This window comes from Uranotaenia lowii, chromosome 3 (genome assembly GCF_029784155.1).
Source record: "Uranotaenia lowii strain MFRU-FL chromosome 3, ASM2978415v1, whole genome shotgun sequence".
Classification (NCBI taxonomy): domain Eukaryota; kingdom Metazoa; phylum Arthropoda; class Insecta; order Diptera; family Culicidae; genus Uranotaenia; species Uranotaenia lowii.
The window spans coordinates 56,004,005-56,023,078 of record NC_073693.1 but is presented as its reverse complement, the minus strand read 5'-3'; the positions used below and the strand labels follow the sequence as shown (position 1 = coordinate 56,023,078).

The 19,074-nt window shown below is 35.7% G+C and overlaps 1 protein-coding gene across 1 annotated transcript in view; it reads right to left on the bottom strand.

Annotated features, from left to right (window-relative positions):
• Positions 1-19,074, bottom strand: part of LOC129754534 (centrosomal protein cep290) — a 41,885-nt gene that overhangs the window by 6,207 nt on the left and 16,604 nt on the right. Inside the window, exons 2-8 of the mRNA XM_055750670.1 lie at positions 11,015-11,615; positions 10,833-10,899; positions 9,637-10,741; positions 9,426-9,581; positions 7,833-9,367; positions 7,622-7,775; positions 7,333-7,561 (exon numbers count right to left, since the gene is read on the bottom strand). Of these exons, the coding sequence (XP_055606645.1) occupies positions 7,333-7,561; positions 7,622-7,775; positions 7,833-9,367; positions 9,426-9,581; positions 9,637-10,741; positions 10,833-10,899; positions 11,015-11,185 (3,417 nt within the window). The 5' untranslated portion in view covers positions 11,186-11,615. The remainder of the gene's footprint in view (positions 1-7,332; positions 7,562-7,621; positions 7,776-7,832; positions 9,368-9,425; positions 9,582-9,636; positions 10,742-10,832; positions 10,900-11,014; positions 11,616-19,074) is intronic.

The following is a 19,074-nucleotide window of genomic DNA, read 5'->3' as shown; positions in this document are numbered from 1 at the left end:
CCCCCCCCCCCCCCTTCCCTTCTTATCAACCTACTGAAAAAGAGAGGGATTTAAAGCTATCATAATAACATTCCTCTTACCAAAATACACTCCCGTACCAAATTTGGTTCTATTTGCATGATCAGTTGTCGAGTTATGAAGACTTGTTACTTTTAATTGGATGGCCCCCTTCCCCCTAACTGTTAGGGGGAGGTGTCTCAAACAGTGATGTCAACCTTCCAGATTTTGTCTGGATCTTCCAGACTTTTTGGACTTTTGCCAGACATTTTTTTAGGTTTCCAGACTTCCAGACTTTTGTGTTTGGACATAAATTGTTCTAAGATTCTATGAAAATTCAATTTTGTCATGGTGTAATATGGCAGGAAACAGGGTGGCCACCCATTCGGAAAATGCGGGAAAAAGACGGGATTTGGAATCCACCGGGAAAAATGCAGGAAAAAGCCGGAAATTTCTCCCGAAAAGTCGGGAATTTTTGGCGCGGTGAAAGTCTGTTCAATGAAGTTTAAACGAAAAAGGCGAAATAAGTAAAAATTGATTCACAGTTGATCATCAATCTCTTTCCGATTGGCTTCGACCGACTTCTACCAGGTCGAAATGGATCATCCTACCGTGTTGGATCGGTTTTGACTAGTTTTAACTTGCTTCATTGAACAACGGGAATAACTGTAACGAAATCGTTAATCCAGTATGCTCGTTATACTCACTCGAGAGATGTCAAGTCCTATTAAAACAAAAAAAAAGAAAACAATCTGTTATAGAAACTATTGAGAATCAGAAGCGAGAGGCGGCCGAGGAGGCGAAACAATTGAAGCTTCTATCCGACGCTCATAGAGAGGAAGCATGATGGACGAAAAAATTTGTACTCAGCCCACGGCCAAATACCGAATATTGACCTTTTAAATTATTCGGCCAAACGAATATTCGGTCGAATACTCCAGAGAGTTTTGAATTATAAAACCAAGAGCGATAATTTCATTTTCCTCATATTTGTTCCATTGTAATACCCCTCATGTTTTGAATCGATCATTTCCAATCAGATGATATTACCATATGATGTGTATTACGAGGTCTTTTCAGGTAGGGGTTTCTCTGATATTCAAAATGTCTCAAAGAATTGAAAGGACATCAGATGACTTGTCGCTGCTAGGGCGTTGGTTACCAAAGATATTTGGATCCTGTGAAATCTGGAACAAAACATGTCAAAGCAGGTGCTAAGCAATTTGAAATTGCTTATTTGATATTGAATAATATGAAGGTCGGATTTGAGCAAATTATCTTCAAAATAATAGTTTCAAAGAACGATGATTTTTAACTTAAAAATACCATACTTTCCATCACATAAATATTCGGATTTTTGTTTCCTGTTTTATGAAATCGCGAATTTCATGTTAACATGCAGGAAAAAGTCGGGAAAAATGCGGGAAATCCAAAATGGATTTCGAGTGGCCACCCTGAGGAAATGATTAGTAGAACCTATGAACTATGTTCAATAAGGGTTCGAAACCTTGGCAAATGCTTTGAGGATGTATGTTAAATTGAGACTCAGACAGAGCACGTGACTGATATAGTAACAGAAAAATACTATTGTAACATTGAGATCTGGGGACCAAAAAAAAAGGTTGCCACCTTCAAAACTTAGGTATCCAGACATTTGCAGAAATTTCCAGACATGTTTTAAAAATCTTCCAGCCTTTTCTAAAAAAAAAATAGTTGGCAACCCTGGTCTCAAACTGCTAAGTTTCACGCAAATCGGTTCAGTAGTTTGGACTTGACTCAGCGATTTTAAACTGTCTAGACGTGTGTTGCCAATTTTAGTAAAATTAAGCTGTGATTGTGCTAATTATTACTAGCATTAACCTATTTTGATCCGTACTATCTACTTGTTCGTCATTAATTTATTACCGTGCCGTATAAAATATATTGTGTGTTGAGTGGTATGAGCATAAACAAAGCTGCCCCCGTGGGGGCAGCGGCTACAAAGGAAGATGATAACCTCAAACCAATGCATACACCAGACGACCATGAGATGGTAGATACCTATAGAAATGAGAACGAACAACAAAAACAAACTCCTCAAGTAAGTCCAAATAAACCCGAAATAGAAAGAATGAGAAAAGTATATGAGAAATTTAGCTACTGTGATACAGATAACAGACCATACAGAGTTATAATAGAAAACATAGATCTGGAAAGAAGAAAATATATCAATAGGCTACAAATAGGAATAGTACTGAACCAAATAGGCTTTGATAAATGTATCGACGATATTAAAAAGACCGGCCGTAATAAAGCTACTGTCTATGTTGGAAACATAAAGGATGCCAATAGACTAGCTGACTGTCAGAGTTTACACTTAAAAGGATACAAAGCATACATACCAAAAAAATTTGTAACCGTTACGGGAGTTCTGTCTGATATTCCTACAGAACTGGATATCAAAGAAATAATCGAAAATGTGATATGTGATGTCAAAGTGGAATCAGTGTTTAGAATGACAAGGAAATACAACGATGAAAGGATCCCCACCAACAGAGTAGGTATTGTCTTCAGGAGTAATGTGTTGCCAAGGTTTGTAAGAATGTTTTCTGTAATAAATCGTGTCGAACCGTTTATACCACGTCCTGTAATATGTTTTAAGTGTCTTAGGTACAATCATCTGTCTAAAAACTGTAAGAGCTCCGTACTAAGATGTAAGAACTGCACTGACGAAACAACTAAAGATCACGAACCATGTCAAAAAAAATCATACTGCTTACATTGTAAACAAGAAGGCCACATCACTACAGATAAGAACTGTCCCCGGAGGAAAATTGAATCGGATACCCAAGCAGTCATGGCAAGGAAAAATATAACATATCAAGAGGCGAAAGAATACTTCAATATTCCAATGATCAACCAATTCGACGTACTAAGAAACACGGAAGACTACCCAGCTCTACCGGAAACCTTTGCTCAGGTGTTAGTAAATGGAAGTCAGGGCCGATCAAATAAAAAAGTAAATACACCAACCTTTATATCAAAATCCAGTTTGCAAAAACCCAACAAAGTATTTACAAATAATAGAAAAACACAACCAAAAGAAATAGAAGAAGAAGCAGGAGTAGCTAGTTTACTAGGGATGTCCAGAAGAGATTTTTTAAAAAAAAGAAGGCTTGAGGAAGAAGAGGGAGAACACGATAGCAAAAGGCTTATAAACAATCATCGCACTTCGGAAACAGACAGATTTAGACATGAAATAAAAACACAAACTACAACAAAACAAAACTTCGATTTGATGATAACAGGTATAATTCAGAATATTGCCAAAATCCTTCAAAATCATGGTATAGCAGGAGAAGAAATTACAGCCAGCATTGTTGGGGAGTTGAAAAACATTGCTGTCAGCCATAATGATGGCATATAACAAATACAAACATGGATACGAATTTCAAAATACTACAAACAAACATACAAAGTTTAACAAAAAATAAAAATGAACTTATACATGAACTAAACATAAATAAATTTGAAGCCGTACTATTAACAGAGATTTGGGTAGATCCAAACCATCTCACAACAAAACGCTACAACATCTCAGGATACCATAGCATACTAGCACCACGTGAAGATACTTATGGAGGAGTTGGATTTTATCTATGTGACCAATTTCATTTTACTAGAATTAATTTGACGACAACAGAAAAGTTTGAAACATTAGGGATAAGATTGACTAAATTAGACTTTGTGTTAGTAGTTGTCTATGTCAATCCCCGTATTAATGTCCAAGAACTCAAAACTTCCATGTCAATTTTACTACAAGAACTTAATAACTATAATAAAGTCATCATAGGTGGAGATTTTAATAGTCATCATGAGACATGGGGCTGTGAAACAACTCAAGGAAAAGGTAGAGCAGTACATGAAGCCATTGTCGACTCAAACCTAATATTGCTTAACACAGGTGATAAAACGTTCATACCAGGAATACTTAATCAGAATTTTAGTGCAATTGATCTTTCGATATGTACAGCAAATTTATACAATTCCATTAAATGGTCTACTAAACCCAAATCCTTTGGTGGAAGTGGGCATCTTTTTATAGAAATCTCGGTCGAATTACAGTGGAGAAAAAAAACCAATACATACTATGACAGAAAAGCAATTGGAGAACAAATCGCTCAAATACAACATTGGGAATTTGAAAATCTCCAAGAACTTTCGAGTAAAGCCAGAACGATTATTAAAAACAATAAAAAAACGAGCAACCATATTGCCAAATATTATTGGAGCGATGAATTATCTACTCTATACGAAGAAAAACAAAAAGCACTAAAAAAATACCACGCTTGCTGTAATAGTACAAATTTAATCGAATGGAAAAAAACAACAGCCAAATTCCAAAAAGCGAAACTAGATCATATACGAGAAAAATTGAAGGAATTGTCAGCTTCAATAGATCCCCTGAACATGAAGCAAAATTGGAAATTGGTTAGAGGATTAAAAGGATCTCCAGCAATAAATATAAAAAACAATTGCATTAAAGAATATAAACAATTAGCTAACGACTTTTTAATAACGAATTTTGGAGAAAGTAGAAGAGAAAACACGATACAACCTCATAGAGAAACCCGAACTAATATTATAGACTTAGCCAAATTTAAATCTATAATAAACAAAAAACCGAAAAGATCCTCTCCGGGAACAGATCACCTAACATACGACATGTTAAGAGTACTAGATTGGAAAACTCTGACGAAAATTGTTGAATGTCTAAATGAGATGTGGAGAAAGGGATGTCTACAAGACCACCTAAAGGAAATTAAGATTATACCCATTCTAAAGCCAGACAAACCAGCAAACGAGATAACTTCTTATAGACCAATTGCATTACTCTCTACCTTAACAAAAACATTAAACACAGCGGTACTAGAAGACATAAATAAAACTTTATATTCAAAAAACATTCTCCCTGTTACATCATTTGGTTTCAGGAAAAACATGTCTACAGAAAACTGCGTAACATACGCCACAAATTATATAACGGAGAGCAAAAGACTGGGAATGACAGTAATTGGAGTATTTTTTGACTTCAAAAATGCTTTCAATTCTATCAATGTCAGCCAACTGAGAAACGTAATGACGACAAACAATTTTAGTCCTGATAGCGTAACATGGATATTTAATTTTCTAGTGAATAGAAAAACTATCATCCAGACAGAAGAAGGACTAGTGGAACATGTAGTTTCTAGTGGACTTCCGCAGGGAGATGTCTTATCCCCAACCCTTTTCAACATTTATACCTCAAGCCTTCATGAAACAAATCTCGACCCTAACGAAGCTACCCTCCAGTTTGCAGATGATTTTCTCAAATTGGTTAGATCGAAAAACGAAAGTCATGCAATAATAAAAATGCAAGACAAAATAGAAGTATTTGTTAGAAAAGCCTCAAGACTAGGACTCGTTATCAACTGTGCAAAAACTAAAGCTATGATATTTAAAAACAGTGCAAAAGTTCTAGATCTTAAAATAAACGGAGAAACATTAGAGACAGTTAGAAGCTATAAGTACCTGGGTATAACCCTAGACCAAACATTAAGATACGGCATACACATAAAAACAATGATTGATAAAATACATGACAGACAGAAAATGCTCAAAGTCATCGGAAGCATAAAAAGTGGAGCAAACCCTAAAGTTATGATGCTATTCTACAAAGCTCTGTATGGAGGATTTCTAAACTACGGTTCAGTATTCTACGGAGGGGCAAGTAAGACAAACATAGAAAAACTAGAAGTGACAAATAGACAATGTCTTAGAATTGCCACAGGTTGTTCTAAATCAACACCTATAAATACGTTAGCAGCAATAGCAGGAGAAGGTCCCCTATACCTGAAAAGGATCTATCTAGCGAAAAAACGAATTTTTCAACACATTTTCCGAAACGATTTGATCGCACAACAATTACAAAGTTTAGAACAACACAGTGTAAATGCCAGAAAACAATACACCTTTTTAGAACAAATTTACCTAGATTATAAAAACGATTTTCAACAACTATATTTGAAACACACAATGAACAATGAGATAACCATCGTTTCAGTATTGGATCAAATACCACAAACACAAATAAGAAAAAAACAACAATCAGCAGAAGTAATGAGAAAAGAAGTAATACATATGCTGAACACACACTACCCTACATACATAAAAATTTATACAGATGCATCAAAACACGGTAATAAATGCGGAATAGGAATCTTCGAAGACGAAAACAATAGAAAAACTAGCATGCAACTGGACAACGAAGTTTCTATAACCACAGCTGAATTAATAGCCATAAAAACAGCACTAGAAAACATCAACTCAGAAACAACAAATAGAACAGTTATTCTCACTGATTCTCAAGCATCTTGTGCAATAATAAAACAGCAATTAGATTCAAAAGAGTTTGACGAACTGACTTTCGAAATAGTAAAACAAGCTGAATCAAAAAAATCCACTATACAATGGATACCTGCTCATATACAAATTCCAGGAAACGAAAAAGCAGACACTGCAGCCAAAGAAGGATTAACAAGCCCATGCATTTTGGTAAATAAATCACGGTTCAGTGACAAGACACTGAAAGCGAAAAATGAATGGATCAATTCAATCGATAGATGGTACAAAGATTATGTCATCGTAAATCAAAAAGGATCAAAATTTTACAGATTCCAGTCATCCTTTAATCAGAGACCTTGGTACTGGAATAGTAAATTAAAAAACACTCAAATACGTACTATGAATCGAATATTGAGTGGTCATGATTACTCTCCCTACTGGCTCGGAATAATGAAAGTTCGTGAAACAACTTATTGTGATCTTTGTGAACAGCCATTCACAACCGAACATATTATTCTGAATTGTATAAAGTTTAACCATCTCCGCAACTACCACGATTGGGATAGGTTTACAAACCTTCTCGAAATATTCCGAGATTTCGATGAAAACCGGATGAAAGAGGTACTATCTTTCTTGGATAGAACGAAACTAAAAATTTAAAAATAATTGGCAACACTTAAATCGCGCTAAAAGCAGTCAAGTCAAGTTAGTGGTGTTATAGAGTACCATTCTCTGGCCATATCGTCAAAACGAAGAAGAAGAAGAAGAAGAAGGTTCAGTAGTTTCCGAGTCTATAGGGAACAGACAGACAGACATAGAATTTCACCTTTAAATATGATGTAGCCCTTTGGGATCCTGATAGTTTTAGTCTCTCGAATTCTCTAATGAAACTACTGATCAATTCTAAAGAGGCCATGAAAAGCTCCATACAAAAATCCGACAATCATTGAACTTGCATTCAATAACCCTTACCTTGATTTTGTCCTGTATTTGACTTTCATTCAGGCTTTCATTCAGCTTGGCAAATATACGGTCGTACTCTTCCTCTTGCTTACGTTGATTGTTGAGGAACTCCTCCTTGCTGTACTTTTTTCGCAGCTCTGCGAGCTGACAGAACTGTTTAACAAAATCGACAACGGCGTACGTTGGCGTGTAGGAATTGTAGCTCTCGTGTAACATTTTCACACTTTGCGTTAAAAACCTGAAATGAGAAAAATCGTTACTTTTAACTATTACTATTATTAAAACAATTTGAACATACTTTATTTTCAAAACTTGATCCTTTTGTTTCTCCACAAAATTCTGTTCTTGTTGCACCAATTTGCTTTTAGTTTTCTCTAGCTCTTCTGCAACTTCAACCAAGGATTGCTTTAGTTTATTGTTTTCCAACTTCAGGAATTCTTCACGCTCACGAGCTAAAATTGAAAATATAATTTTAACTTATTTTGTTCCTAGAAATCGAAACTGCCAACCTTCATCCAAATCCTTTTGCGTTCTCGCTAGAAGATACTTTTCGTTTGAAGAACTCTGCAAATCGGCAACTAAATGTCGCAAACTTATTTCCTCATCCGAGTACTTTGATATCAGCATCTGTTGGGAGCTGATTTGTTCCTGAGATATTTTTAACAAATCCTGCAGATGTCCGTTGCGTATAAGCTGTTTCTTTAGCTCATCTTCAGCATTTTTAAGTTGAGAATTGATTCTTTTGAATTCATCTTTGGAAATGAAGTCGATGGTCAAATTTGAATCTACTAGCCCAAATCGACTCAGAAAGTCGTATTCTAATCCGATGCTGTTCTCTTTATCAACGTCTTGGATATTTTTAAGGAAAATTTTGTAAAAGTTTGTAGTTTCTAGCTTCATCCTTTCGATTTCCTTTTCTAGTCGTTCTATGGACTCGGAATCGGGGCTATAGATATTTCTTCCTTCACACTTCGATTGAGATTCCAGACGTTTAAGACTTGTGGTTTTCCTACTAAGTTCTGTTTTTAACTCATGGAGAATTTGGATGTGTTCAACTTTTATGGCTCGTAATGTATTATGCATGTTATCGTTTTCAGCCTTCAAAAACTCGACCTTTCTTTGGAACACACAAATGCTGGATTCAATAGTTCTCAAACGATCCAACGTTTCCACAAGCAGTTTATCTTTTTCCTCATCGGTTGATTTAGTAAACTGTAGAAGTTCGTCGTAAAGCTTCTGGGTTATACCTAGATCGTCGTTCAGTTTCATAAGCTCATCCCTTTCCTTCTTAAGAGACTCGACAGTTTCTGTAAGGGCTTCGATTTCAACTGATTTGAGTAAAACTTGCTCACTAAAGTCATGTCGGTCTTCATGCTCTATGTCCACAGTATTTTCTTCATCGTCACATACATTACCGGAATCATCACGACTCGCAACCGAAAGTGTGCTTTGTTGATTTTTGAAATCTTTGAGGGTCGAATGTCGATCCTTCGTTTCGAGAAGCTCTTTCGGTAAACTCATCGAAGGATGGTACCATTCACTTAAATTTCGAGCGTTTAAGGCTTGCAATAAACGTTCCAACATTGAATTGTCGATGGTTAAATGGTTGGACATTGCATCATAATCTCTCAACTTTTGCAGTATCTCATGCATTCCCATGCGAAGATTTTCATTCTCCTCCAACACCGTAGCATATTTCTTTTCCAGCTTTTCCATCTTTTCGTCTTCCTTCCCTTTAACCATTCCATTGTCGGTGAAATTCATCTTCAGTTTATTCACACAACTGTCACAATAGTTAAAATTTTGCCGGAAAATGCAGGCCTTGCAATACTTGGCGCTATCTTGAGTATTGTATTGCTTCATACAGTGCTCACAAAACTTTACGTTCAGGCCCTCGTTTAGGTTTGTAGTTTGCTCTTCGTGAGCAACTACATTTTCATCTATTTGATTGGATTCGTCTTTATCGTGTGTTGGTTCTGACCCTTCTCCTTCAATTTTACTTTGCTGCGAAGATGCAGACCGGGACAGTTGGAAAATTTTACGCCTACAAACATAGAAACAATTTGAAAATTGAAATTGATAATAGATTGTTTAGTTCATACTTCAAATCATTTTTCTCAAGCTTCAACTGCAATCGCATCTCTTCGGACGCACGTAACTTGAGTGCCAACCTTTCATTGACCTTTTCAATTTTTCTCTGCTTTGACAGGATCGAATGAGTTGGGATGACTTCATCTTCGGTAACCCCCAATCGCTTTCTGCAATAAATGTTTCATAAACACTCGATACAACATCAATAAATGATATCCTTACCTCAAAACAGCGTTCTCCATTGCAATTTCGTTGGCCACATTAATCTCGGCAATCAGCTCTCTGATCTGCTTGTCTCGTACGTTGACTTTTTCGTGTAATCTATTGATTTTCTTCAACGCATTTGCTAAACCATCCTCGCCGCTTTCGTACCTACGCAGTGCGTCAACAGCTTCGATAGCCTGTCTGGATTTGATCATATTATCTTCTTCAACGTTTGATAAGATCTCCTGTATCTCCTCGCAGCGTTTGTTTGCATTCTCGAGCAATGCTCGGCTTTCCTCGCAACACTGACTAACCTTTACCGATTCTTTGCTGCTGGTCTCTTTCTCCATTGAAATCCTATTCATCAATTCGGTGGAAGTGAGAATTTCTTGTGAAAGCATCGTTATTTTCTGTTCTAACTGCTCGATCATTTCATCTTTTTCCTGAAGTCTACCGGTCATCTTTTTGAACTCTTTTCGTTCTGCTTCCACATCGTACCCGGGAAACTGCTCCAGTAATTCTGAGTACTTGTTTTGAATTTCTTCCAGTTCATTTTGCTTCTGTGACAAAACTTCCTTCCACCGGGCTGTTCGAATATCTAACTGATTTGCAAAGTCCTCCAGGTCTTCTTCACATCTAGCTTTTTCTTCCTGAACCTGTTCCACATCGATTTCCAATCGTTTAATTTTCTCATTTGCCTCTTCGATCAACATTTCCTGTTCTTTCATAACGGCTTTCGCTTCCTCAAACTGATGCGTTAGATCCGTTAAATTCATTGTAGCATCATTTAAACTGACTTGAAGGCTGTTGATGGTGTCAATCTGAAAGCTATTTCGCTTCTCCAAATCGTCTATATCTCGCAAAAGTCGTTTTATGTGCTTATTCTTCATGCTGATGTTGTTGTATAGTTCCTGTTGCCGATCGATTTCCGACAGTGCGTCCGGAGAATCTTCAGCTTCACTTCCGAAATGACTTGTTTCTGCAAGCTTCTTCTGCAGTGCACTAATTTCTTCGGAAAGTTCCTTGATCTTGATTCGGTTTGCATGGCGCTCGCTTTCCAAACGTTCCACATTACGTTTTTGTTCCCTTAGTTGTTCCCGAAAGTGATTTCCGGAAGAATTTTCTGAAAGTGGTGAGATTTTTATAAAATCCGTTCAAACTGTTAAAAACTAAAATTTTTTTCATTCAACCGATTTTTCTTCTTTATCACTCACCCCCAAGCGCCAGGTCCCGTTGGTTTTGTTCCTGCAATTGTGCTATCCTAACTTTAAGTTGATTGACCTGGAAAATTTAAATAACTTTTTAGCAAGGCCAAGTTGAAGGTTGACACATAAACACGGAATCTGTGTCACAAACGGTTGCTACAAAACAAGATTCATGAAGACGGGGGGCTTACCTGTTCATTCCGGAAACGTAGCAGCACCTGAGCCAAGCGGAAAAGTTTTTTGGAACTTTTGCTGTCCAGCTTCTGATCGGTCGGTACCGTTTCCAGGTCATCTGCTAGCTGGCCCTTGCGGTCCTCCGGCAGATTGTGTGGCGAGACAGATAGCAGATAGCGCCAATCCATTATTATGCAACGATCTTCACTCAAAACTTCCTGAAAACAAGGAAATTTTGTCCCCAAGCCCTCAGAATGCAACCTTCACCGTCAAAACATGGCCACTTTTTCCACCGAGGTTTGTTTGTTGGTATTCACCCGTTGCTAGGACCCGTTCGGTCGCCAAGGATGATGCATTATTGATGGCGTCACACGACACGTGACGCTTCGCGGCCACGTGACTGGTTTGGTGCGCTCAACAGCAAAATAAAGCCAACAGGTGTGTTTCCTTTTTGTGCGATGCTCCTTATACAACAGGTAAACCGGTAAATTGCTCCCCGACATGCTTTATCTTTATTTATGAGTGAGTCGGCTCAAGTTGAACCGGGTTCGTCGCTTTCTGTAGCATTGAAAGCGCAAAGGAGAGATGCAAAAAGGCGCGACGCATCCTCGTGGAGTTCTTCGAATAATTTAGGAATTGTTGACAATCAAAAAACTTGTTAATAACATCACATCACAAGCTCGAACAAAAATTTTTCAAAAAAGTGTGTAAAATTTCGAATGCTGACATCCAAAAAATTTGTTGAAAATTGATTTGAAACAGTTACAAATCAGATTTTCTAGTACTCGATTTTCGAAAAGACGTAATCGTATATGAACTCAATTAAACTAATATCGCTCTAAAATAGACAGGTTCAATGTTTTGCTAGATAAATGCAATAAGAGTTACTTTAGACTGGACAGAATTTCACTTCCTTTATTTAATACGGTTTTTACTTATTAACTTTTTCGGTGAGTGAAACAACTTTTTTTTTAATTTACGTAACGTTTCGAGTTAATTTTTTTCCCCTATCATCTGATGTCCCCCAGAGTAACCCGAAACGTTAAGTAAATTTAAAAAAAAGTTGTTTCACTCACCGAAGTGATTAACTTTTATTCGTTCCTTTATTTTTGTACTACTGAGGCAATCGAAATAACTAACAGTTTTACAATAATTTTTTGCACTTCTTGAACGGTCATCATCACTGGGCGAATCGGCTATATCCAGTCAATTAGGAACGTTATAGACGATCAGTCTTACCCATCAGAACTGATTCAAGACCCATTCTAGACATCTTAAAGCGGGTTATTTCAAGTATCACTCTTGCATCCCATTGTCCAAAATTTGGCACTTCTAGCTTGAAGCAAATAGCAATTAACTTTTAAGATATTTTTCCATTATGCAACTGGATGAAAGTGTTACGAAACCTCCCCAGCAATTTTCTTGAAACATGCCAACAGTTCATGCGACCTGGTCGAAACTCAATGTGGTGGAAAGAGAGGTGATGAGGAAGAAACGATGCAAAAGTAGAAGTAAAGTTTTTTCTTCGTAAACATAGTTACCATGCCAGAAGTGACGTCACTACCGACCACTTTCGCGACGCATTTTGCCTAGGATAAATGAAGCTCCCTGACAACGACGCGTCGCGACGCAGGGCTTGTTTATGTTTATTTTAATTTTTTCTCTCCGAAGTGCAATAGTGTGCGTTCCTTGCGCCACCTTAGTAAAAGTGTACCTCATTGGTCGAAACTGACCAAAATTTGTTTTTTTTTTCATTTTGGTTTTGACAGTTCTCTTTGGTGTGTTTAGAGACATCTGGTGGCCCAGCCAAAAAACAAAAATTGTTCAAAACGATTGTTAGAAATTTTACACATGTTTCGTGGGCTAGCTTGTACGTCTGTTCTCTGTGATAACATGCTTAAATTGTATGTATCTTTTCAAGGGAATCATTTGTTTGTTTAAATAATGTTCGGTAATTCTCTCAAAACGTTATCTAAAAGAAACAGAAGAAAATAAAAAAAAAATTCAACAAGAAATTACAAATTGCGTAACTCACATAAAAACAGTAGCGTACAGTAAAAAAACCTTCTTTTGTCTTTATTTGAGAGGTTTTCAGCTGCAGGCTGGTTCGCCTCTGTAGTAAAAAAATTAAATCGGATACACCAACGATCATCCTTTCAATTTCGTCGCGCTGTGATTTCTAACTCAGTTAATAATTATTCAGGAAATTTTCACACAAGCTAGAGTTCTACTTTTCGATCATAAATCAACAAAATTTTGAGATGAAAACATAAAATTTGACAAAGTTACAGCTGATTTCGTGAGGCAATCTCAATTTTTCCTACTTTTTTGTAAAGTAGCTGTTTTTCTTTTTCTAATGCACGCAGAATGTTCAAAATAAATGATGAAAGTTTCATGAAAAAATATCAACTGCGAGAGAATGGCAGCTTTAAAAAGTTGGAAGTTTGTGCGCTTCTCTGCCAGATTTTTTTTTTGAACGCAACTATACGTTATCTTTGCAATTTAGTACCTTTAGGCTTTAAGGAACCAAACTCGTTTTGTTTGTTATTTGTCATATTTGTCATTTTTTATCATTTTGTCGTGTTAGTATCCTTTTACATTTGTGTACCATTGTTAACCTTTTTTCATTTTTGCCAATTTTTTTTTAATTTTATTTAAGTTTTTTTCACTCATTTTAATGATTGTGCTAAACGTAAAAACTTATGCTACACAAATAACACACGACGTATTACAGGACGTAGTAAAAACGTTAAGTTTTTTTGTCTTTTTTTGTCCTTTTTTGTCCTTTATGTCATTTGTATTCTTTTCTCATTTTCACATATTTGTCGCTATCATTTTCAGTCATTTTTTTTAAATATTTTTCTATTACTTATGTCATTATCTATTTTTTTAGCTTTTCAGTGGAAAATTTCCTATAAAGAATTTATAAATTGGCACAAAAACCATTGCATTGGCATGCTCGGTCGCACAGAAGAAACAACAATGATGTTGATTTTTCTGTACAAAATATTCGATTTTCCCATACAAACCTAAAAGTTCAAATTTACTCATGTAAACAATATTCAAAAATTCTGCAAATAATCATTGAAGCTTTTCAGACCCCAAGGTTTAAGGAATTTAAAAATGACACGTAATCGACTTGGTCTTATGGGTATTTTTTTTATTTTTATCGTTTTTTGTAGTTATTGTCCTTTTAATGAAACATTCGTTATTTTTATCTTTCTCAATATAATATTTCTTATTATTTTTTGTCGTTTATATTATTCTAAGTCATTTATGTAATGTCATTTAAGCTTGCTTTCACATTTTTGCAATTGTCATTTTTTTTTCATCATTGTTGTCATTTTATTGACTTTTGTTCTTTCATATCATTTTTTTAAATAAATAATTTTGTTTTTTTTATCTCAGCTATTTTTGTTTTTTTTTTTTCTAAGAGTCATTTTTGTCGATTTGATACTTTTTCTTTTATATTTTTTTTAACGGTCGTATTTGGAGGCAGCCTTCCTGGTATTTTTAGCCATTCATCGTGTCAATCATTGTGAAAGACTGCATAATTTATAGTTTCCAAAGATCGTCAGCCTCCTCAAGTACTAGACAAATTTTTTTTTTTCATTTTTTTCTCCTTGTTAATCTCCGGAAAATACAGGCGAGACTTGTAAACGAAAAGTTTCTGATTGGAATCCTGCCAGGTGACCGCTAAAGAGTTCGTTTTGCTGTCCATTACGATTTTTTTTTAAATACCTCCCCACAAGCAGTTTAAATATTTTGCGCACAATTTGACCAATTTAACTACCGTATTTTGTTTATTTAACCGGTGGGCAGTTTTTCTAGTTTGTAGAAATAAGGTCAGGCCTATTTTTAAGTCAGCTAGACGAATCAGTCGGTTTGAGCTTGAAAAAAACCTCTCACATTCCTCTCACTCAATGGAATCAATCATCTTCACTTTTATTCAAATTTTACTTCAATGTTGGATCCTCTAAGAATTCTTTAACGATTTCCCATGTGAATTTTTTGTCGAATAGATGATTTCCAGCTGTTTTTGGGTCTCCCACTGGAACTTTCCTGGATTTTTCTCGATTCTGCCCAAAAAATTGTATCATTGAATTTCAGTATCGGACGCTATCTCAAAAACCACTTGACAGATTGTCACTAAATTTTGTACTCGTACACATTGCATCACTAGGTAGCTTCACTAAAAATTTCATCAATTTCTATCTAAAAGAAATTCACAAATCACAGAGTTGCATTTTTTTCTAACACAATGCTTACATGTTATTTTGTTGTTTTTATTTTTTCTTCATATATGGTCTTTTGTTCAATTCTGTCGAATTTTTATTCATTTTAACAGTTCTGGAAATTTTCGATCTTTTATGTAATTATGGTGTCTTCGGTCACATGTCGTTTTTTGTACAAAACTCTGGGTGCTTTTTTAAATTGTCGTTATATGGATCGTTAATATACAGACCCCGTTCGTTTTTGGTAACACGCCCGTTGTTAGAATTTGGTCAATCACAGTAGGCTGTAGAATAACCCATAGTCCCCAATAGCCACCGCATAGTAACCATAGCTACAGCTATGGTTAGCATAGGAATCATCATAGTAGCCTGAGTGCTAATTTAGAGACAAGCTCTCTCTTCTCGACGAACCAGCGACCATAACAGACGTGCTTGCCCAGAACAGAACATAAAGTGGTCCTATCGAACCGGATATTGAGACGGTAAGAATCAAACACAATATTCTGAATGAGAATATTAAGAGATGCCTTAAAACGAGGGTTTTGGCGATACAATACTGCATTAAAGTGAACCTAATATAAGAAATTAAAAGATGCCTTACCATGAGGGTTTCGGCGATACAATATTGCAATAAAGTGAATCTAAATATTCAAGAGATGCCACATGAGGGTTTTGGCGATACATTATTGAAGATGCCTCAATACTCTGTGAGGTAATTCATTTTTGAATGTGAAAACAGAGATGCTTCGAAAGATGGTAGAAGCGATTCAATAATCAAGATGCCTTAGAAACTGTGTAGGGCGATTCGAAAGTAAAGATGCCTTATTTGAGGTGATTCAAATTTGAAGATGCCTTATTGTATGGAATTAGGCGAGTCTTGTTTCTTACAATTGTCGTTCTTGAAAACTAAAGATGTCACCAGAGGAATGACGATTAACTTGCGAATTACTTTCAAGTGACCTAAGCTTTCATTTGCAATATGGCGACATGAATTAGCAAGCGAATTTTCAAGTAAAGAAAATAAACCCGATTTATAATGATGGACGTGAATAGGAAAGAACTTCAAACCGGAAACCCAGATCCACTGAATAATAAGCCGCGCTTGATTTGAATTGCCTAACTTGGATTCGTAGAAAAAGGCGTTTCCGGAAATGGTAAGTTCCAAGGAACAAAATTCTTGGGCCGCTTTAGGATTTTTAACAGATTAGTTCTGATTATGTGATTAGTTGAGTGACAATTTGGGTGTGATAAAACGTCATGTACTGCCTGAATTACAAAAAGTGTTTGAGCCAATAGAACTACTCTCATTCATAAATGTTTATAAAAAACAACTAAGCGGAACATGTTTAACAGGCAAAAACTATGAAAACAATCATCTCGAGACACGTTTCACCTGTAGCGGTTTCAGCTGGTTTTGAATAAAGTCGGATTCTCAGAATCTGCAAAACCCGACTATGAAGTTGTTATTTTATATAAAAGAAGATAAGTGAAATAAAGTCTTAACGCTTGCTAAATCTAGAGTTTTGCCAACAACATCGAACACGACACCTTGCCAATAAAGGAATTTAGAGCCGCAACGTTCCTGAAAAATCTTATGTCCAAACATGTGAACATGTTAAATCTAAATGCAGAGAAGAGTCATTAAAACGGCATCGTGAGCATAAAAGTGATCAGGTCCTTAGTTTCTCAAAAAATTAAGCGAATCATGAGCTAAAATATCAAGGATGTTTCTAGTCTACTGCAAAGGAAGAAATATCGTGTAAGGAATATATACTTACATTAAAGCACAAAGTTTTTCAACCTATTACTTTTGGTTTGTGTTTGTTACGCCGAAAAGGCGTAACATGGCTAAACTGTTTGGACCAAGTTCCAAATAAGTATTGAAAGAGGTACAATCGTTCTTATTCGAATAATAACGAACATTCAAGGTTGAAAGAAAATTATTGTGTAACATCTAATCTATTCCATGTTCAAGAACTTTAATAACGTTAATCCAATTCTTTGAAATGCCAGTTTTATTAAAGTTGAGGGACGTTTAAAAGAAGTAGAAGTGTAAACTACTGCACCAAATATTTCTTACGAAGGAATGTCTGCTCACACACAGTTTGCCAGACATTATTATCTCAAAAATCTGCTCACTAGATTTCAAGGCTTTCTACATATACCTATGCTTGAAAAAAGGCCAAAATATTTCATGAAAGTTGTACACCGTTGCCTTACATGCTTCAAATGAAACAACTTGGATAAGTCAGGTCCTCAGTTAGTGACCGGCATCTATGTAGGTATAATGGACCAAAACCATTAATGATATGTGGTGTTAATCATGGTGGATTGTCCACTTACATGGAAAATTTGGTAAAATAGAAGAAGTCCTTAAAGATTAACGTTGCCTTGATTTGATTGCTACATTACAAAAGAAGTTGGTTGAGAATTAGCTAGCAGTTGCATAAGTGCTGCCTTCATTGCTGCTTTACGAAGATTCTTCAAACAATGCAGTCGTAGCTTCGTAATCTACTGCAACCATGCAACGGACTTGACAGGAGCTAATAACAACTTGTGACACACGAGATCGCTAGAAACGCTATGTCAACTGTATATTCAAATGAAATAAAAATAATTTGTTCGTCAGAAATATTCCAGTTGAATTTTAACGCCTTGTTAGCCTAATGTTGGAGGCGTTTGTGAGGCTGCAATGAAGAGTTTCAAACATCACACAAGAAAAGTACTTCGATCTTCAATACCGATCACGTAAGAATTCACGAGACCAATCTCACTAATGTTCGCGAATCTTTCTGCTACAAACCGATTGATGCCAGAACATTTTTTATAACAGAATTCATAAGTAGGTAATCTGTCAATAATCCATCTATCGTCTACTAAACCGCATCAGCTCACCTCATTTGGTAAGGTCTTCAAAACTTCCCAATTGGTTTGGAAGCGTTGGAGAACTGGAGTACCTCAACAACAAAGAAAAATCTCCAAAAAGATTTGTGTCCACTGAAAGAAGCCACTTGATAGCTACTCTATGCCTATTTTCATCAAACGAACAAGAGAAATTGATTTATAAATGTATCTTATCGACGAAAATAATCAATCAATTTACAAAAAATCAAACCAAAAAATAAATAAAACAATTCTTATCACTCTATTATATATTTTGGGTTATCTAACTATGTTGGGAGGGGAGTATGTTAGAATTTGGTCAATCACAGTAGGCTGTAGAATAACCCATAGTCCCCAATAGCCACCGCATAGTAACCATAGCTACAGCTATGGTTAGCATAGGAATCATCATAGTAGCCTGAGTGCTAATTTAGAGACAAGCTCTCTCTTCTCGACGAACCAGCGACCATAACAGACGTGCTTGCCCAGAACAGAACACCCGTAAATTTTATGTTGCCAAAAAAAATGTGTTTTTGCAGTTTGAAACTGTTATAAATAAGCCGAATTGAAAAATTTCATGCTAATATTACGTTTAACATTAATTTTGATTAATTTGAAATGTAAATAAAAAATAAAAAAGTGACAAAAAAAAAGTTTTTTTTTGATGTTGCCAAAATCGAACTGTTTTTGCTCGGATGTTGCCAAAATCGAACGGGGTCTGTATTTGTTATTTTTTGTCGTTTATATCATTTTTGGTCATCTATGCAATTTCAGTTGTTTTTACACTTTTGAAATTTTGTTTTTTTTGTCATTATTGTCATGTTATTTTTATTTTGTTTTTAATTTTTCTTATATGTAATTTTTATAAATTTCAATTTTTTTTTTGTAATTTAAGACATTTTGTCTGTGCTAATTTTGCCATTTTTGAAAATTTGGTTTTTTTTAATTTTTGATCATTT